The following is a 21,718-nucleotide window of genomic DNA, read 5'->3' as shown; positions in this document are numbered from 1 at the left end:
TATATTGAAACCACAGAGAGTTATGGCTGGTGTAATACTGGGGAGAAGAACAATGAGTGAGGAGCTAAAATCAAGAAATGAGCAGGAATGACTACAGTTAAAGATCCCAGCAACAACAGGGAATAGAGGGTAATATGAACTGAGGGCATCAATTTAGAATAGGGTTCTTAGAGAGGTGGAGGGGAGAATGTTCTAGAGCTGGTGATGAAAACAAGGAGGACACCTTCCTCATCTCCAATCCAGTGGTGTGTGGGTTATGGGAGAAAAACGACCACCATTTGAGAGAGTTACCCAAGAAGCCATGTGTTCAGGGGAGATGAGGTTTCAGCTAGAGCAGGGTTTCTCAGCAGTGGCACTAGACATGTGGGGTCTGTTGGTGCATCATAGGATGGTCAGCAACAACCCTGGCCTCTACCCTTTAGAAATACTTCACACACACACACACACACACACACACACACACACACAGACTTATAATAACCAAAACTATCTCTAAATATTGCCAAATGTCTCCTACCTCTGGTTGGAACCACTGCTATATATAAACCACATTTTGAATTCTTTCAGCATTTCTGAGATTCATTTTACAGAAATTTTTTTTAATCAAATCAATAAAGTCAGGTAAAAATTTTGTCAAGATTCTTGTTCGTAATAGTGGTTATTATGAAAAGTGTTATCTAATAGATGAGGCAGAATTTCCTTTATTATTTTTCATTGGTATGATATAATACTATTCTCGTTACAAAAACATTGTGAAATATTGTATTTAGATTTTCCTTCCTGCATTAAACAAAATTTGCATTTTGTAAAAACAAAAATTAGAAATGGATATAAAACCTAAATATAAAAACTAAAATTATTAAAAAATTTTTTTAAAGATTTTGTTTATTTATTTGACAGAGAGAGACAGCGAGAGAGGGAACAGAAGCAGGGGGAGTGGGAGAGGGAAAAGCAAGCTTCCCGCTGAGCAGGGAGCCTGATGCGGGGCTCAATCCCAGGACTCTGGGATCATGACCTGAGCCAAAGGCAGACGCTTAACAACTGAGCCACCCAGATGCCCATATTATAAAATTTTTAAAGAGAAACAGCAGAATACCTGCTCCAACACAGCAGAGTAACTTCACAATCTTAGAGTAGGCAGAAATTTCTTAGGACCCAGAATGCATTAACCATAAAAAAATAATAAAGTACACTTGATCAAAATTAAATACTTCATCAAAAGATACCATTAAGAAAATAAGTAGGCAAGAAAATACTTACAATACATATATCTGACAAGTGACTTGAATACATAAAAAAACTCTTACAATTCAAAAACAAGTTAAACAAACCTGGATGAAAATGTTTGACCAGGCACCTCATAAATGGCGGTTTACAAATGATCAATAAACTAATGGAAAGGTGCTTAATAGTAGTAGTCATCAGGGAAATGCAAATTGCACCCACAGCGATATTCCACTGTATGTACCCGTTAGAATCCATGAATCAAAGCCTCATCACTCCAAGTGCTGGTGAAGATATGGAGTAACTGGAGCTCTCATACACTGCTGCTGGGGGTGGGAATGGTATCAACGCTTTGGAAATTGGTCTGGCAGTTTCTCATAAAGTTAAACATACATCTACCCTAAGACCCAGCAATTCCTCTCCTAGGTGTTTGCCCAAGAAAAAGTAACACATAGGTCTACACAGACTTGTAACAAAATGGCAGCATTAGCCATAATAGCCAAAAACTAGAAATGACCCAAAAGTGAATGTTCAGCAACAGTAGAATGGACAAAGTGTGGTATATTCATAGAATGGAATTCCACTCGGCAATAAAAAGGAATGAACTACTAATACATGCAATACCCTGTATGAACCTCAAAAGATGATGTTTGAAGAAGCCCAACCAGAATAGTGCATACCGTACGACTCCATTTATATGGAATTTTAGAACTGGCAAAACTAACCTATGGTGAAAGAAATCAGAACAGTGCTTACCTCTGAAAGAGCAGTGTAGAATTGTTTGGGAAGGATCACAGAGTTTTTCTGGAGCAATAGAAATGATGTACATCCTGAGGCAGATGTGGGTTACACAGGTATATGCATTTATCAACTCATTGATCTGTGTACTGGAGATCTGGGCATTTCACCGTGTTTAAATTAAATCTCAATTAAAAAAAAGTTATTTATACAAATTTACTGACATTCCTTAGGCCCTCCTGCTGATCTCTTTTTACACTTTAGGAATAGTTTGGCCCAACTTTATTTTTAGAGCTAAAAATGCTGGGGTATCTAGCCCGTTGTTGGGTTGGAAGAGGTAGGGCTGAAAGGAAATGTTCCTGGAAAAACATTAAACTGAGACCTGAAAGATGAGTGCCTTAGGTATATGTAGAAGCACGAATGAGCATCCAAGAAGAAAAAAAAGCATGTGAAAAGAAAGGCCCAGGGGTGCCTGGGTGGCTCAGATGGTTAAGCGTCTGCCTTCGGCTCAGGTCATGATCCCAGCATCCTGGGATCGAGCCCCGCATCGGGCTCCCTGCTCAGCGGGGAGCCTGCTTCTCCGTCTCCCTCTGCCTCTCTCCCTGCTCATGCTCTCTCTCTCTCTCTCTCTGTATCTCTGTGTCTCAAATGAATAAATAAAATCTTTAAAAAAAAAAAAAAAGGCCCAAAGACAAGACAGTGCAGGTGAAGTGTCAATTTGAGAGGAAGAAGGGAGGCAGAGGTGAGCATGGGGAGGGCACTACTACCTGCCTGGCTCTTCTTTGGGAGTGTTAGGAGAACTCACGTGCAAAAATAAATCACTTCTGTGTGAAAACCTTTTATGAACACACAACATAATACATGTAAAATCATACCTATGATGTGGCTTGATTTTAATGAGTCTAACAAAAACCGATGAAATATTTGGTAAGAATATTTGTAGAGTTTAAAAGTTGTTTGCAAACTTAGTATTTCTTTTGGTCTGATTTTTGATGATACATATTTGACCTATTTTTTCTTGGTTTCAGGGTTCAAAAAGGATTCTTCGCTCCAATGAGATCATCCTTCCAGCTAGTGGACTGGTGGAAACAGAACTCCAATTAACCTTCTCCCTCCAGGTAAGAATCTACTCAATCTTAGGTCACTAATGTCCAGTCTAGTCCCTAAATAGTCCTTTAATCTGGAGACTGTTTTATTCAAGAGCAGCCATGGCCCAGTGAATTAAAGACACCCAATGAATTGAGCCTCTATCGCTAGCCTGAAGGGCCAGAGCAGTCACTTAGCCAGTCACAGTGAGGATGCTGAGACCCAAGTTCTTTTCCTTTTCCTTGGATAAGGCTGTTAGCCTGCTCTCAGCCCCATTACCTCTCCTTGGTAATCTGCAGCCCACACCCCAGCTGAATGTGTCCCCTTCAGTCTCATTCTGCCCCCATGTTGTAATCTCAATTCCTTCCTTTCTCCTCCTTATCCCCCTTTAGTATGTCTCTCTCTCATCATAATCCCAGGAGCCCAAATTGAAGCACATGGAGAAAACACTTGGTCACATGGCAAGGAAAGAGGCAGTTTCCTTTTCTTTTCTTTTTTTTTAAAGATTTTATTTATTTATTTGACAGAGAGAGACACAGCGAAGAGGGAACACAAGCAGGGGGAGTGGGAGAGGGAGAAGCAGGCTTCCCGCTGAGCAGGGAGCCTGATGCGGAGCTTGATCCCAGGACCCTGGAACCATGATCTGAGCCGAAGGCAGATGCTTAACGACTGAGCCACCCAGGCGCCCCTCTTTTCTTTTTTAAGAAGATTTTATTTATTGGAGAGAGAGAAAGCACGAGCCGGCGGGGTGAGGGGGGGGGTTGAGTGGAGGGGCAGGGAGAGGGACAAGTCGACTCCCCCCTGAGCAGGGAGCTGACAAGGGGCTTAATCCCAGGGCCCCGGGATCATGACCTGAGCCAAAGGCAGACTCTTAACCGACTGAGCCACCAAGAGGCAGTTTTCTGAACATGTGTGTACCACAAAGCTGCAGAATGAAAGTCAGACACCAAGCAGAATCAGACCCTCAGCAGCAACTTAATGGTGGCTCCTTCACCCCTGATTCCCAGCTTTGTAAAGACAGAAGACAGTGAGGCACAGAAAATTTGCACTGTGTATCCTCCAGCAGGACCAGAACCCACCAAGGACCCATTTGCTTTTTTTTTTTTTTTTAAGATTTTATTTATTTGAGAAAGAGAGAGCACAAGCAGGGGGAGGGGCAGAGGAAGAGGGAGAAGCAGGCTGCCCACTGAGCAGGGCCAGATATGGGGCTCGGTCCCAGGACCTTGGAATCATGACCTGAGCCAAAGGCAGACACTCAACCTACTGAGCCACACAAGTGCCCCAAGACCCAGTTGCTTATTAACCGTGCTTGACTCTTTTGTATTTGGCAGTATCCTCATTTCCTGAAGCGAGATGCCAACAAGCTACAGATAATGTTGCAAAGGAGAAAGCGCTACAAGAACCGGACCATCCTGGGCTATAAAACCCTAGCTGTGGGACTCATCAACATGGCAGAGGTAAGAGGAACCGTCTCCAGCCTTTAAGTCAGAGAGCCCAAGAGAGACACCAGGCCCAGCCAGCTGAGCCCAGCAAATGATTTTCCCAGCCTATTGGCCGGGTGTTTTATTTTATTTTACAAGTCAGTTCTTTTATTCGAAATTCAGGATATACCTCTTCTTATCCAGGTACTTTCTCCTTCACAAAATGTTTTTCTTTAAGTTTAAAAGAAAATTCAAACTTATAGAAAAGTTGTAAGAGTAGTATAAAGAATTCCCATATACCCTTCCCTTAGATTCTTCAGTGCTAACTTATTACCACATTTGCCTTATTTTCCTCTCTCTATATAAACATTCATGCATATTATTTTCTTCTCTGAACCACTAAGAGTAAGTTGCAGACACGATGCCCTATTACACGTTAATACTGCACTATGTTAATTTCCTAAAAATAAGAATGCTCTCCTGTGGGGTCAGCACCATGCCCGCCGTAAAGATCAGGACATTGACACTATACGAGATCGCCATCCAACCCACAGGCCCTATTCACATTGCACCAAGTGTCTCAGTAGTGTCCTTTACAGGCCCAGGATTTAATCTAGGATTACGTGTTCATTTAGTTGTCATGCCTTTTTTGTCTCCTTCAATTTTCAATAGTCCCTCAGATTTTCCTTGTCTTTCATTCCCTTGACATTTTTTTAACAGTACAGGCTAAAAAAAAAGAATGAAGAAAAGAGTACAGGCTGGTTACCTTATAGAATGTTCCTCAGTTTGGGTTTGTCTGATGTTTTTTGAAGATTGGATTCAGCTTACTCATTTTTGGGAGAATTACCACAGAAGTAATGCTGTGGTCCTCCCAGGGCAACACAGGCAGTGCTCCACGTTGATTTGTTCCATTTCTGGTGAGGTTAGCTTTTATTGCTTGATTAAGATGATGTCTGCCAGGATTTCCAACCTAAATTAATACATTTTCTGTATTTACCAATGAAAAAATATTTTATAGGGAGATGTTTTGAGACTTTGTAGCAACATTTTATCTCCTCATGACTTCACCAACTAGTTTTAGCATCTATTAATGATTCTTGCCTGAATCTATTATTTTGATGCTTGCCAGACAGTGACTTTCTAATCCTGTCATTCCTGCTATATATATGAGTTCGCTTTCTCTTGTAAGACAGAGCTTTCTCTTCTTCCCCATTTATTGATTGGTTCATTTTTTTGTATTAGTTATGGACCTATGGATTCCTGTTTAATTCAGTGGGGTTTAATCTGTAACTGTCATTTTTATTTTGATGCTCAAATTATCTCAGATTTGGATATCCCCAAGACACAGCAGAGTTTCTGTTTTCAGAGGTTCCGCTCCTGTAGGGGCCATGACGCCTCAAACATCATCTCAACATCATCATCTCAAACATCACAGTGGATCCCAGCAAAGCCTTAATAAGGTCAAGTGAAGGAGCCTCTATGAAAAGGGGTGTTGTCAATTCCATCCAAATAACACAAGCTCTCAGGAGCAGAGGAATTCAAGGAAGACCGCCATCTCTCTCTCTTTTCTCCCCTTCCCCAAGTTTTCTTGTTTGTAATCTCCCTACACCAGTAACCAAAAGATCATTCAATTCGGTCCTTTTTCAAGGATTTTGGGAAAGCAGTCTGTGAAGAAAATCCCTTTAGTGGGGAGGGCTATTCAGTTATGTCAAAGACTGAAGATCACTCTATTTGACAAGCTCCATCCTGTCCACAAGGTATCTGTGCTCCTCCTGGCTGAGTTCAGGTCAGCCAATGAATTGCCTCATCTGTCCAATAGGATGACGTTTCATTTGACTGAAATTCTTTACTTATACACGTATTATGTTTACAGAGTTTCATCACATGAAACAAAATTATGTCATTATGTATTTTTTTACGTCTAAGACCCTAGTTTGGCTGTACTATGAAGAGTTGTTCTTTAAATGCTTTGTCTGCAGAGGTTTTACATGATACTTGTAGATTTTCAGGGCAGGCCCCCATTTAACTGAAGTCCTGTCAACATGTCATTTCTTGTCATCAATAGCAGGGATTATCCATCGATTTCCTGTTCCTAAGAAGCACTAGCTTGCTCCTCAAATCCTGCCGCTCGGAAATAGTTGACATCCATCACAGTCCTCTCTGCAGGATCTGGTGGCCTCCCATTCTGCATGGAACTCCCCACGTGGCTGGCACCAGGAGGCTTTCCCCCCACCCCGTGCAGAACTCTGCCGCTGCCACACACCCAGCCCCCATGCAGCCAGCCCACAGATCACTTTTAACTTATGTCTACTTTAGCACATTAAGTAGGAAAATTTTTGTGACCTTAATAAATAGAATATGTGAAATAGTCCCAGCCTATCTGTCTTTCCTCTTCGGGTTTTGAATCAGTATGGAGGACTGTAGGGAGTGAAGTACTATGGACACCACATTTCTCCACCTGTGTCAAGCCCTTCCGTTTTCTCAGGTCCTGTAGGTCCTTTTCCCCATTGCCAGACATAGGTGACCACCATCTGCAGGGTGGCTCCACCCAGCTGGGAGAACGAGTTCTCTGTCAAAGACTAAAACTAAAATGTAGTCGTAGAGATAAGCCATCATTTTCAGTCTTGAGGCTTGATTTTGTTTTTAAGCACAGGGCCTGACCAGTGGCTGGCATTTCAAGTAAGACCTTGAAGGTAATAGGAGAACAGTAACCTTGGATTTGAAATAGTGAGAAAGAAAATGTATTAGCACAATGCCATTCCCATTGGCTTGCACATCTATTTGGATTTATGAAAATGGAAACTCACCTCCCCTAGTAAGGCATTTGCATTGCTACCCTGTGGTCTCAGGTGATGCAGCACCCTAATGAAGGCGCCTTGGTGCTTGGCCTGCACAGCAACGTGAAGGATGTCTCTGTGCCTGTGGCAGAAATAAAGATCTACTCTCTGTCCAGCCAGCCCATTGACCATGAAGGAATCAAATCCAAGCTCTCTGGTAAGATGTGTGCAGTATCTGGAGGCCCTGTGGGTCAAGAACAAGCCTATCACCTGCTCCCCAAGCTGAGCAAGACAGGGCCTAAAATGTTCCTATGAAAGAGAAGTTTAGAGATCCCTGAGAATAAAATGTGGCCTACAATGGCTGTGGCCCTCTCCTCTACCCCAGCCATATTTCTACCTGGTGGGAGCCATGATTCCAGCCAACCAGACTCTCTTAGGCCAGATCTTTGTATTGCAAGGTTGTCTTACTAAGGTGTCTCTTTCCAGATCGTTCTCCTGATATTGACAATTATTCTGAGGAAGAGGAGGAGAGTTTTTCATCAGAACAGGAAGGCAGTGATGATCCATTGCATGGACAGGTAACTCTCCACAGCCCTCACATGTAGTATCTGAGAAGTGATTCCAGACCCTCCTGGGATTTCCCAACTTCATTCCATCCACCTACCCCCTTAGGACCTGTTCTATGAGGATGAAGATCTACGAAAAGTAAAGAAGACCCGGAGGAAACTAACCTCAACCTCTGCCATCACAAGGGTGAGCCTCAAAGGTCTGGGGAATGTTTTAGCTGAGATTTTCAGTGTGGAGGTAGGATGGGAGTGGTGTATTGAAACTTCCTGGGGTCTTTTTAAAAATCTGCACGTGGAGGTTCTGGAGGTTCTGATACACCCCTTTATCTCCTCCTCCTCCTCCTCCTCCTCTTCCACTACTACCACCGCCTAATTAAGAGTCACTGTTGTAGAGAAGCAGTGTTACTTATAGGAGCGTATTATATTTTTCAGGTTATCTCAGGGTAGAAAATAGGTTGAGAAACCTTGTTTTAGACTTTGGAACAGTAATGCTTCCTCAAGAAGCAGAATGCCTCAGACACCCCTTGTCCCCACTCTCCAGGTGACTACTTCAAATTACGTCCTGCCTACCACATGGACAGACCCAAGTCTTCTCTAGGGCTATCGCCATTTTTAATCGTTTAACCCAGAAATAATAGGCTAGTGCTTAGAACTGTGGGTTTGGTAAGGTCTAATTACATTGGGTGTAGTTCCTGCCTTAATGGATCCATAACCTTAGAAGCCAAATGCCTTTGAATTATTTCTCCTACGTAAGATTTCCTCAAGAGTCACTGTTTTTGGTGAAATTAGAATCCTGAACTGAGACACTTAATACCTGGATTTCTAGGTTAACTTTGAGGTTTTTTTGGTTTTTAAATTTAATTTAATTTTAATTGCAGTATAGTTAACCTACAGTGTTATATTAGTTTCAGATGTATAATACAGTGATTCGGCAATTCTATACATTACTCAGTACTCATTGTGATAAGCGTACTCTTAATTCCCTTCACCTGTTTCACCCATCCTCCCCACCCACCTCCCTCCAGTAACCATCAGTTTGTTCTCTATAGTTCAGAGTCTGTTTCTCGGTCTAGGTTAACTTTGACTGATTCTGGAGTTCCTGTGCTAAAATGTGGGAGAACCAAAAGTGCTAGAAACTCAGTTTCATTTTTCCCCAGACATATCCTGATTGTCTAGTGCAGAACTAGCCTAGGGACCCCAAGAGCAGAGATTCCCATCACCTGCAGGAGTGAAATAAATGCAGGCCAGACTTTCCAAATGTGTGGCATCTGAGCCTGGCATTCACCATGAAACCACACTGTCATCTCTCCATGCATCCTTAGGTATCACTGGGCTTAAATGTAAATCCTCAAGACTACGGGCTTGATATCCCCCACTGAATAATGAATGACTAGAGAGTGTGAGAACTGTTTTGTTGTCCTCGGGTATGGCCTGGGTAAGGCATGTCTCCAGGGCCTCAGACATCTTATGCTGTTGTACTCACGATGGGAAGAGGCTGCAGGATCACTCTGTGTTGTAGCTCCTTCTGTTAAGTTCTTCTTTCTCTTGCTCCGTAACCACGGAGAGGCCCTGTTTTCTTCCCATAGGGTGCCTCCTGGATTTTTATAAATCACCTTTCCTTGTGGTCTCCTATGAACCATAGCTTACCCTGTTATATGACCAGAATTCAGTGCTCCTATTAATATCCTTTCCCTCAAAGGTTGTTCTTTGTTTTTTTAGCTCCAGGCACTTTCCAGTCAGATTACCAGAGACTTAGTAATGGTTCTTTAGTTTCTGTCTCCTTTTGTACACATGCATTCTTCTCTCCCTACCAAGAATACTTTGTTCTAGATACACTAATTGATTTGCGTTTTTTTTTTTTTTCTCTCTGCTCTGGATGCCCTTTCCACCTTCCGAAGCCCTGCTTTTTCTTGAAGGCCTGGCTCAGTCTTACTTGCAAGTTAGTCTCTTCCATCCCCAGATGTCAAATCTATCATTCAGTCAGGAAGTACTTAGGAACCGTCATTGTGCCTGGAGTTAGAGACATAGAGATAAGAAAAGCCCAGTCCCTGCCATCAAGGAGATCACAGTGTCTGGACACAGACAGCATCTAAACCAGCTGCTACAACACAGTAGAGTAGGTGCTACAAAATAGAGCTTGGTGTAAGGGACAGCGATGGTGCTCAGGGGAAAGTGACCGACTCTGGGCAGGAGTGCCAAGAGAGCTTCACAGACCAGATGCCGAGAGATGGGTTTCTAAGGATAAATATAACTTCACCAAGTGTAGTCAGGGCAGAAGATACCATATATAAAGGCCCAGAGGGGTACAGTAGCATGCCATTCTTTACAGAACTATCAGCAGTTTCCACTTGAATGGGGGGTGTGAGGTGTTCAATGGTGAGGTGAGGCTAGGGACAGGCAGGGCAGCCCTCAGACAGACACAGGCTTGATGCTGCAGCTTTCTTCTCTGGGCACTGGGGGCCAATGAAGACCTCTAATTTGGGGAGTAACATGATGAGATTTGCATTTGTAATGATCACTGTGGACTCTGGAGAGAACAAGACTGGAAACTGGCTGGGAGTGTGAGGGTGGGGGAGTGATGGTTGAAGGCCATTGCAGGGACCCACAGAGATGTGGGGAGAAAGGCCTGAAGGAAAGCAGTGGTATTACAGATGAAAAAGAGGGTAGGAGTTAGTGAACACTGGGCTGTGAGGGAAAAGGGGAGGGGAGACACTCTAGGTTCAGACTCCCGTGATCAGGGGGTTGGTGATAATGGTACCCAGGATGGAAACCAGGAAGAAGGTGATACATTCTTGAAAATGCTTGCGGTGCCTGTGTATATGCAGGTGGAAATCATCAAGCAGCACCGTGGATCTGAAGGGCTGCAGAAAGGGGTGAACTGAGATGCGTGGGTGGTGGAGGGTCCTAGGGAGGGGTGAGACCTCCTCCTTCCATCTGTGCCCACAGCCCTGGGAAGCATTCCAGCATTAACCATGCACCTGCCTGCTTCTCTGGTGGGTTTTACGTGCCAGAGTGTAGAAGCTGTTTTCCCGTCCTCATGTCTTCTCACAGTTCTTTACAAAAGTGGGCTCTAGATCACTCAGTTGACTTAAATTGGCTGGGTTGATGCCGTATCTACATCAGGCCCTGGGAAGCCGTCCACAGGTGGGTATTGTTTGAGAACTTTTGTGCAATTTGTTCCTACAGCAACCTAACATCAAACAGAAGTTTGTGGCCCTCCTGAAGCGGTTTAAAGTTTCAGATGAGGTACGACCCCTTACTCCCAAGGTTGATGGTGAGTAGAATTCCCTGAGTTTCACCCTCGTTCCTGGGGTGCATTCTTTCCTGCCACTGGGAGTCAGGACTTCAGGACCCCCAAGTGAGAGAATAGCTAAAGAAGGGCTTTAAGCTACTTGAAAAGAGAAAGGAAGGTTTTCCATGTAGCACCCAAGGATTCACGGTACCTGGAGGCAGGGGTAACCTGGTTATACTCGACTGTTGGTTAATACCACCCTTCTGGCATGGGGCATTAGTAACACATCCAGCTGTTGTTGTTTAATTTTCCCTCCTATCAGAATGGGAACACTGTGCACAACAGCCTGCGAGGTAGGCTGACCTCAGTGGTCAGCCCTAAAGTAACCAAGAATTGGCCGTCAGTAGAGAAGTGGTGTCGTCCCTGGGCTCTGACCAGCCTGGTGCCAGTTTTCACAGGCCTCTCTTCTCAGTGCACTGGAGAAGAGATGGAGAGGAAAATTGTTCAGAGGTTTCTTTGTCCTTCTGTGGGCTCCTCAGGAAAATAGAACCAGCCTGTTCAGGGTCACAGTCTTCTGGGTTTTCTTGCACCTGTTCTTTGGCAGAGGTGCATTAGCACTTCTGCTTTTCTTCCTCATGCCAGGCCCGTGGTGTGGAGTGGTAGGGAGGCACTGAAAAGGAAAGGTGGTCTCACCACATCCCTGCTCTCAGGATTGGATCACAGAAAGGACACCAAGGTTATGCCGATGAATGTGAAGCTATGGCCTGTCCCTTAAGGACTAGTTAAGGAGGCCAGTTGGTACCTGTCCAGGAGGAAAGAGTTGCACATCTACCATAGTTGTTAATAGAGGTAACCCCAAACTCAAAGACTTTTTTCCCCCACAGGTGGGTTTTGGGCTGGAACATGTATCCCGAGAGCAGATACGAGAGGTGGAAGAGGACTTGGATGAACTGTATGATAGTCTGGAGATGTATAATCCCAGCGACAGTGGCCCTGAAATGGAGGAGACGGAGAGCATCCTTAGTACTCCAAAGCCCAAGCTCAAGTGAGGCCCAAACCTCCTCTACCAAATTGTCTCCCTGCATCTCTCCTTTCTAAGCCAAAGCAATCTCCTAGACCCCCTCTCTCACTTCCCCTCCATTATCAGGGTATCTTGGCTCCTCACCCTTGTTGAATCTCCAGCTGTCTGGATAAAAATCACTGTTTTTGCCTCTAGCTGACAAAAGTCCCAATAGTCTGGAGCCCTTTGGTCCAGGTCCTGCTTGTCCACCCTCTGCCATGTCCTTCCTCAGCGGGCATCCTTCAAGCCCGGGTTGTCGATCTTTCTTGAACTCCAACACTACCCAGCTCTCCATGAGCTGCTGCTCTGGGCCCTGGTGGCCACTGACCCTGGCTGTGCTTCTTCGCCGCAGGCCCTTCTTTGAGGGGATGTCGCAGTCCAGCTCACAGACGGAGATTGGCAGCCTCAACAGCAAGGGCAGCCTCGGCAAAGACACCACCAGCCCTGTGAGCAAGACCAATGGCTGTGGGGGTTGGGGAGAGGGGCCAGGGGAGTGTTGGGGATTAACACTTTGGGCACTCTGCTCTTGGCTCATCTTGTGACCTCAGAAGAGCACTCTCATTTTGTTTCAACCTTGGGTATCCTAATCAGAGTCCTGGCTGGGAGCTTAGTTCTCTTATGGGCATTGCTGTGGCTATTTGGGTGTCCTTTTTTGGTCAGTTCCTGTCACAACGTGGAGCCTTCCCTCCCAGAACACACAGTACCTTAAATTTGTAAATCATGTGGTAGCTGGGAGTATGGCATCTTGCTAGTGGTGAGTAATTCTGCTTTCCAGGTAGAGAAAGAAGGGGCAGGAAGCCCACAGGGTCTATTCAGAGACACCACATAGGCTTTATTCATAGAAGGGGGTAGTACTTTCAAAGAATTAGGAATTTAGTGGGCAGGTTTCCATTTTGCCTGTTGACCGAGAGGAAGGAGTTGCTGCCTCCTATAGCACCACCAGAGCCCAGCGTCATCCTGGACCGTGCTCTGTCCCTGCTTGGGAAGGCTCTCCCTAGCACTGGATCAGAGGTTGGAGCCTGGGTCGATGCTGTATCTACATCAGGCCCTGGGAAGCCGTTCTTCCCCTCATGTACAACTAAAGGGAAGGAGATATCGGGCATGATTTTAGTGTAGTTTATGTTTTGCTCTTGCAAGCCCAGTGTCTTTTCTGTAGATCAAAGAAACTGAATCCTTTAAGTCCTCCTGTTCTTTCCACTCTAACGGCATACAAAACTCACCTTGCAGATAGGTATTAATTGTGAGGAAATGATATGTGAGGCATGTGAGGCCCTCCATCCCCTGAAAAGCACTGTGTCTACGGAAGGGTTGCTGCCTGTCCCAGGTGTCTGGGACCCCGTGGCAGCTCAAGGGTCAGCGCATGGGCTGCCTTACTGCTTGCTGCCACCAGGTGGGGCTGCCTCCCACCTTATCTCTCTTCCTGGTTAGGGCACAGTGGCCACTGTCTGGTCCTAGGACAGTGGCAGCAGGTGGCATCAGTGGGGAAATGTGGGATGGAAAACTGCGGTCCACAAGCAGAATCACTCCAACAGAGAAGCCTCTGGCAAGCCACTTACAGACCCTGCACTCTGTGATCCGGAGCTGAGGCCTCATCTTACTATTTATATGGCTTGTAGCTGCTCTTTCTCAGGGGTGCTGAATGGCCCTGCTGAATCGTCAGTGTCCACATGGACAGATCGTTGGCCCCTACAACCAGATTCCATCTTAAATATAAATATAAGGAATGACTCTTCTAGAAAGAAACTGGGTTGGGGCGCCTGGGTGGCTCAGTTGGTTAAGCGTCTGCCTTCGGCTCAGGTCATGATCCCAGCATCCTGGGATCGAGCCCCGCATCAGGCTCCCTGCTTGGCGGGGAGCCTGCTTCTCCCTCTCCCTCTGCCTGCCTCTCTGCCACGCCTACTTTTTCTCTCTCTCTATCTCTCTGTCAAATAAATAAATAAAATCTTTAAAAAAAAAAAAGAAAGAAACCTGGGACCTGGCTGAAGGAGAACTGTTTCATAGTGTGCTAGGAATGTGAAATGAGGAGTACTGTAACAAAACGCAGTTAAATTTTTAGCTGACATAAGGCCCCAAAACACTAAGCATAACACTAACATGTAATGAATGCTCAGTAAACACTAGGGATCGTTGTTATTAAATTGATACATTATTCTATACTAATGAAGGCATTTCTGGGTTGATAGAACATGTCTGCAAGTTCAGCTTTAGTCTCAGTTACATGACTAACATGATTTAAAGGGGAAAACCACTGATGCTCTGAGCCTCAGGTGCCTTAGAGGTGGCATGGCAGCCCAGTTAGCTCAAAAGTCAATTGAGTATCAGTCTTTACAATATGATGGCCTAAGGGTCCCTGTCTATGCAGAACATTCATTTGGGGCAAGGTGGGACTGGGTTGAGAGCACGTGCTCTGGAGGCAGACTTCAGAGTTTGAATCTTGACTCCATCATTCCACTGACTGTGTGACCTGGGGCAGTTGCCAGACCTTCTTTTCCTCATCTACAAAGTACCTGTAAAAAAAAAAAAAAAAAAAAGCACATGCCTTGTAAGGCAGTTGTAGATACGATGAGAGAATGCAGGCCAGTCCTCTAGTGTGGCGCTTGATTGATAGGCGGGTGGATTTACTACTTAGGAAGCATGCAGTAACAGAAGCTGCTATGGCTCTTCTCATCATCGTCTGTTAGAACCGTTTCAGTTCTGCTGTCCTGAAACTGTTAGGATCTAGATGTCTGTTCAGTGAGTCCTTCAAATCCTCGTTCTGTTGGCCAGATTGCAAACTTGCTTTGCTGATTCTCTGTGATATTTCTATTTTGAAGAGCCCCATATGTCTCGATGTGGATGTGGAAGTTTGGAATCCTTTAGTATGAAAGGCCCTTCGGGAACGACAAAGCGAGCTGTGCTTTTACACAGAGAACTTCCAAATGTATTAGGGTAAAAATACTGAGATTGTGCATATGTAAGCAGATGTGCACATGCTACCCAACTTTTATCCTCTCTCTGATTTCCTAGTGTTATTTAGTTCTTTATTTTTCTTAATCTTTTTTGTTCCCCAAATTTCAGAGGATTCAGTTTATCACTAGAACCAGAAGGAATTTCTGCTGATACAAATTATTACAGTTGTTGGGGCGTCTGGGTGGCTCAGTTAAGCTTTCGGCTCAGGTCATAATCTCAAGGTTGCAAGATCGAGCCCCACATAGGGCTCTGCACTCAGTGTGGAGTCTGCTTGGGATTCTCTCCCTCCCCCTCTGCCCCTGCCCACGCTCACTCGAGCATGCTCATTCTCTCTCTCTCTCTCTCAAATAATTTTATTTTAAAAAATTAGTACAGTTGTTGAATTTTCCCAAGACTGTGAGCACACAGTAGCAACATAATTTGGTTTTGCAAGCTGATAACAATAGGCTCTGACAGTGCTTCAGTTAGGGAGGTCAAGAGATGTAGCCTTTCAGCCAAGACTACCTGCTGCTAAAAGTTATTTCCACTGCGCTGTAAATAATGGTGTCAGAGACTAGGACTTCATAAAAATGATAGCCTCAAATACTGCCCCGCTCTGCTCTCCCCCACCCCCACGGGAGCATGTCCCCCTCCTGCAGCAGCCAGCACCCCCACGGGCACAGTGCTCTGGACTGCTAGCATCCGCCTCCAGTACTACACGATTAGACACAGCTACCGCACTGCTGGTGTCCCAGGGTTCTGGGCTGAGGAAAGCCCTTTGTATTTATAGAAGTAGAAATTTGGAGAATTGGGAGTTTGCTTCTAATGGGATTGTTTGGAACATCTAGAAGAGTCAGTAAATAGTCAGCAGGTTCCCTCTAACGCCAACCCAAGTGCAAGTTGTTGCAACTTTACCATGGAAACAATTCTGCACCTGTCAAAGGGCTTGACAATAGGACATGCTACTTAAAACCCTCCAGCAAAATGGTGTTATTGTCCCCAATTCATTCTCTTTAAATGTGTTTAATTCATTTGTCATACTGAGATTCAAAATTGAGTGAAACCATCTTCAGTCTTGTTTTTTTTTTTAAAGATTTGTTTATTTATTTATTTATTTGAGGGAGAGAGAAAGAGCGCATCTGCGAGGGGGTGGGTGGCATGGAGGAAGGGATAGAATCTCTAGCAGACTCCCCACTGAGTACAGAGCTCCACGCAGGGCTTCATCTCACGACCCCGAGATCTGACCTGAGCCAAAATCAGGAGTCGGACGCTTAACTGACTGAGCCACCCAGGCACCCCGTCTTCAGTCTTAAATCTGACCAGGACTTTTCCACGATTCTGGACTCTTTTAACATTGATTATTCGTATAGATAATGTGTAATGAACTAGCTGTGTAATCTGAGGCAAACCATCTCAAGATCTGGGGTCACAAGGTCTGGTTAAAGTATGTTGGGTTGATCTTGCAGATGGTTAGGGCAGTGGTTCTCTACCAGGGGTGATTTTTGCCTCCTTCCCAAGCAACATTTGGCACAGGCAGCGACTACAGACATTTTGATTGTCACACCTGGCAGGGCCAGTGCTGCTGCTGGCATCTGGTGCGTAGAGGCCAGGGACGCTGTTTAACATCTTGCTGCACACAGGACACATCCCCCACAACAAAGAAGGATCTGGCCCAAAGTGTCAACAGGGCTGAGGTGGAGAAACCATGGTGTAGAATATGACACAGGACCTACTTTTGTTATGCTTGTTCATTAGTTTGCCAAGTGACCCCTTGAACTTATAAGCCCAGTATTTCTCAGTACTATTTAATTTACTTAGAGGAAGGACTTTGAGTAATTGGGATGAGGTAGGATATCTTTGATCTTTCCCGACTCCCTGGTTTCCAAAAAGATTCACTAAAGGCCAGTACCTTCCCTACATCTAAGACCCACAACCCTCAAATTCTCATGACTTTGACACTGATGTCTGCACAGCTAGAAACAATATTTAAAAATATGAAAAATTTAGTTTTAGGGGTGCCTGGGTGGCTCAGTTGGTTAAGCGACTGCCTTCGGCTCAGGTCATGATCCTGGGGTCCTGGGATCGAGTCCCACATCGGGCTTCCCTTGCTCTGCGGGGAGGCTGCTTCTCCCTCTCCCTCTGCCTGCCACTTTCCCTGTTTGTGCTCTCTCTCTGTCAAATAAATAAATAAAGTCTTTAAAAAAATGTTTAGTTTTATGTATCAGTATTTACAAAGTAAATTTGTAATGTATATGAGAAATGCTAGTAAGAGTTGGGGACAAGGGAGAATTAATTCACATCTAAATGGCTTAGCATTGGGTGTCTTTTTGCTTAGTATATTCATTTGTTTTGAGGATTTTCTAGATGTTTCTACCAAGCAAAATAAATTTGGCTACCATGGATGTCTTTAGTCTTAAAGTCAAAGACATGAACTATAAGATTCTCCTTTCTTCTCAACAACTTCTGACAAGCAGAAGAGGCCCCATATGTCCCTCCTGGGCAAGGTATTTACTGCATCCAGAGTCAGAGACCTTGTGGATCCCATACAAAGCCATCCAAACTTTGAGCTTCTCTTTCCTGTGACATCTTGTGAGAGTCAGAACTGCTGGGTTCTGCATCTCACTATGTTATTGATTTAATGATTACAAAAATAACTGACCCTTCTGGTACTTAGTTTTCACAAAAACAGACTCCTTATAAGATGAAAATTTCAAAGATTTTATGAGGTCTTCCAATTAAATGGAAGTATTTTAAGCTTCTCAGGGACCTAGTAAACCAATTAGAGTGGTAGTTACTTGGATTGGTGATGACTAATTGTTATAATTTTTACAGATGGAATTGGCTGCTCTAGAAAAAGTTAAATCTGCTTGGATTAAAAATCAAGATGACAGCTTGACTGAAACAGACACTCTGGTATGTGTGGCTCAGTCCCCTGTTTAACATAGTTTTTGTACCTTTAGAAATAAAGCCAAAAGACCTTCAGGACCACCCTGGGAATTTTGCCTGTGTCTGTGGACTTGTGAATGTCCCGTGTTCTCTTTTCTCCTGGAATCCTTACCCATGGAATGTAACCTTCCCTGGAGACCAGGTCATTCCCCAAATTAGCAAACCAGAAATGTCCACATTCTGTTCTTTAATTAGATCTGATTAAATGCTAATTTAGATAACTTCTCACTATCTGTCACCCTTATTTACTTCTGAGAGATGACAACCACTATCTTCCCCTCAAAAACCATCCCTTCCTCCAGTGTTGCTCTTAGAGTGAGCAGGCAGCCTACATGTTAAATTTCCACGTGATTATTGGTCAACTCCTTCCCCTAAGAGATGGGAGCTGCCCAGGAGGGCAGGCCAAGCCCTAGAGAAATGGAATGAATTGCCTGGGGTGCCCAGTTTAGACATTGACTCCACACACATTTACTGGGCAGCTACATGTGCTGAGCAATGAAGATGCAAAGGTGAGAACATCATGGTCTCTGCCATCAAGATGCCACCCTCCAGGAGGAAAGCCAAGCTGTGCACACCTGTGCAGAGGCTCTGTGGAGGCTGAGGGAAGGACAGAATGATTCTTACTGGAGGGGGACAACTGAACTGGGCCTCTCAGAATATGCAGAAGTTCATCCAATGGGACTGGACGCTGGACACGGGGTGGGAGGGAGCAGAGAACCTTACCAAATACCATCTGGGGGTGTACTATGCATTAGCCTTACAGTGAGACCTGGTAGTTGAATGAAGTCTAAGGAAGAATTACTTCAGATTTATGTTTCCTATTTAAATAATGATGCATTGAAGATCTGGTGTATAACCCAACATTAGGTTTGATGCAGGGTAATTTAAAACTCTCCACTTGCACTTTAGAGTTCACCAGTAATCCGAAAACCCAGCTTCCACTCTTTCCCGACTTTGGTTCATACTGCACAGTGGTCATTTCAAAATGAAATTCCAATCACGTCACTTTCTGATTAAAATTCTCCTTCCTACCTAAAGAAGCTGGATCATCGGTCCAGGTTTGTGCGTTGACACATAGTTTATAAATGCAGAGGACAGATTGAATAGCAAGAGACAGTACCCAGCACAGTGGGTATACTCAGTTAAATTAAACAGAAATCTTCCTCATCTGGTGAGATAGGAGCTGTAGAACCATGTGCTTCCAAGGAAAAAAGAGCGAGTGATTGACTCTCCCTGTGATGGTGATGGGCCCTGGCAGGACCCATGAGGCTCCTGGGTGCTCACTGACAGGGAAGTAACCCTTGCTGTTTCCTTTCCTCCGTGGCAGGAAATCACTGACCAGGACATGTTTGGAGATGTGAGCACGAGTCTGGTTGTGCCAGAGAAGGTCAAAACTCCCATGAAGTCCAGCAAAACAGATCTCCAAGGTTCTGCTTCCCCCAGGTACTCAAGATTGGAAGAAAATCCTAAAACATGGGGTAGAATTTAAAAAATCAAGTAGATAGTACGAGGCTGTGACCATACTTAGCAGAGGCTTATGACCTAGGGGAGAGTGGAACTAGCCATGGCCTTGGGATCGCAGGGGCTACTTAACTACCTCCTTTCCACATCTCTGGCAGCAAAATGGATGGGGTGCACACACCCCGGCAGAAGAGGAGCACGCCCCTGAAGGAGCGGCAGCTCTCCAAGCCCCTGAGTGAGAGAACCAACAGCTCTGACAGTGAGCGGTCCCCCGACTTGGGCCACAGCACACAGGTACCCCATGGCCTCTCAAGGCTGGGACCCTCTCAGCCTCCTTCGACCTTGGTTTCTGTTTTGTCATCTTCCTTGGGTGGTTAAGTAGAGAGAAAAGGGAGGGATATTTTGAAATGCCATGAATAAAAGTCTTGAAGACAGATCCAAATCAGAGAAGTCCACCATGTGTTACTTACTACTAGCGTGGGGTTGGCTTTGGTGCTGATCTTCAGGGAGCAGAGGAGGGAGCAGGAAACACCAGCATCGCTGCAGACTGCATCAGCCCCAGGTGGCATTTCCACACCTTGTTTGTTCTGCCTCCTCTGCCCCCGTCAGACATCAGTCTGGAGGTTGTGTGGTGAATCAGTTGTTCTAGAGGACAGTAACCATCAAAATCTCACCGGACGTCTCCCACCTGGGCTCATACCTTCAGTACTACTATGGGCCGGTGATAGTGATTTCAAGCTGGCAAGTCAACAATATTAAAATATTTTGATTGAAAGACCTAAGAGTAGGCTGGAATAGAAGCAGAAGAAACCGGACCTCAGGAATTATGTCCTTTTTCTGAAGACCGGTGGTATTGGGAGCTTGGGGAAGGAACCTTTCTAAACTGACATAGCTCACACAACTACCCTTCCTCTAGAGAACAGCAAACCTGTTCATTTCCCTAATAAATATCATCAAGAGGAAAGTCTGTGCCAATGTGGCTTCCTGAGTTTGATGCTATTACGCAGCTGAAAATGAGCTGGAGACCAGAATAGCCTGTGCCTGGGGCGAGGTGTCGTCCTTCTTGCTAATCACTGTTCCTGAAGTACCTTTTGTTCCCTGTGACAGTGGGGCTCCCCACATAGCACTCACTGCTGCTCTCCTTGCTTCTCTCCCCACTGCCCTCATTTTCATTTCTGTGAGCACCTGCTAACTGTTAACCTCCCTCCTCCTCTCCTGGTACTTCATGCTGTATCATTACCCTTCAGGGATGCTGACTGCGTTTCTAGCTTCATCGACCCTCCCTGTGTCAGGACAACTGCTATGGCTTTGTTCCTGGTGTCTGAGTGTGTGTTCTTTAAGGACTCTGCTTACTCTTTATCCTCCTCCTTTCCATTTTGCTCTAGCAGTGGGATACTGGGTCTCCTCCAGAAATTCCTAGTACCTGTTTTCTCTGTATACCCCTGCTCCAGAGATTCTCTACCCTAGTGCACCCTGCCCTACCCTCAAGCTCCCTGGGGACTGCCTGACAGGCCCTTCTGTCCCTGCAGATTCCAAGAAAGGTGGTATATGACCAACTGAATCAGATCCTGGTATCAGATGCAGCCCTCCCAGAAAATGTCATCCTTGTCAACACTGCTGACTGGCAGGGCCAGGTAAAGCATTAAAGATGGCAGGGCTGGGGAGGAGAGGTTCTGGGTAGCAAGAGTCAGGACATGGAGAAATAGGAAAATGATCCCCATGTCTCAGGCCCCTCTTCCCTGAACTCAGCCTATAGCTCTGGGCTCCTGTCCCACTTCTGTCACTTTCTGGCTTGTGGGACCTCACATCACTAACTTTCTGTACCTGTTTCCTCATCTCTAGAAAAGCAACTGATCCTACCTTCCTTCCAGGGTGGTTATGTGTGGTTTTTCTGTCAGCATAACAGAATAAAGGTATCTAGAGAGGTACAGAGTGCTATAAAATGCCAGAGGTGTCCCCTAGTTCCCCTGAAGGCAATTAGAAGAGGCAGAGCCAATCCCCTCTGGCTCCCAGTCACTGCTGTCCACCAGTTAGATCCTGGTGCCAGAATCCCTCTTTCCTAGCATCCCTGCCACCTGGAACATATCCTACAGAGACAGCATCAGAATCTAGAGATTCCTTAGCCTTCCCACGTTTCCTGGTTAGCATGTCTGCATAGGGTCTAGCCCTACCTTCTCTTCACTGGCAGCCGGAACCCTGACCTTCTTTGCCCAACTTCGGTCTCAAGGACAGAGGACGGGGCCCTGCAACTCTAGCCGGGCCTTGCTCTCTTGGTGCCT

At 45.2% G+C, this 21,718-nt stretch overlaps 1 protein-coding gene across 3 annotated transcripts in view; it reads left to right on the top strand.

The window, feature by feature from the left end:
- Positions 1-21,718, top strand: part of PACS1 (phosphofurin acidic cluster sorting protein 1) — a 140,830-nt gene that overhangs the window by 107,749 nt on the left and 11,363 nt on the right. For all 3 annotated transcript variants that reach the window (XM_036121537.2, XM_078057765.1, XM_078057764.1), the window contains exons 3-14: positions 2,991-3,080; positions 4,380-4,505; positions 7,319-7,463; positions 7,733-7,824; positions 7,919-7,999; positions 10,999-11,058; positions 11,929-12,089; positions 12,457-12,550; positions 17,865-17,945; positions 19,306-19,421; positions 19,598-19,733; positions 20,969-21,073. In XM_036121537.2, coding sequence (XP_035977430.1) covers positions 2,991-3,080; positions 4,380-4,505; positions 7,319-7,463; positions 7,733-7,824; positions 7,919-7,999; positions 10,999-11,058; positions 11,929-12,089; positions 12,457-12,550; positions 17,865-17,945; positions 19,306-19,421; positions 19,598-19,733; positions 20,969-21,073 — 1,287 coding nt within the window. The remainder of the gene's footprint in view (positions 1-2,990; positions 3,081-4,379; positions 4,506-7,318; positions 7,464-7,732; positions 7,825-7,918; positions 8,000-10,998; positions 11,059-11,928; positions 12,090-12,456; positions 12,551-17,864; positions 17,946-19,305; positions 19,422-19,597; positions 19,734-20,968; positions 21,074-21,718) is intronic.

This window comes from Halichoerus grypus, chromosome 11 (genome assembly GCF_964656455.1).
Source record: "Halichoerus grypus chromosome 11, mHalGry1.hap1.1, whole genome shotgun sequence".
In the NCBI taxonomy this organism is placed as follows: domain Eukaryota; kingdom Metazoa; phylum Chordata; class Mammalia; order Carnivora; family Phocidae; genus Halichoerus; species Halichoerus grypus.
Note: the sequence above shows the minus strand (reverse complement) of the source record. Positions and strands in the feature narration are given on the sequence as shown.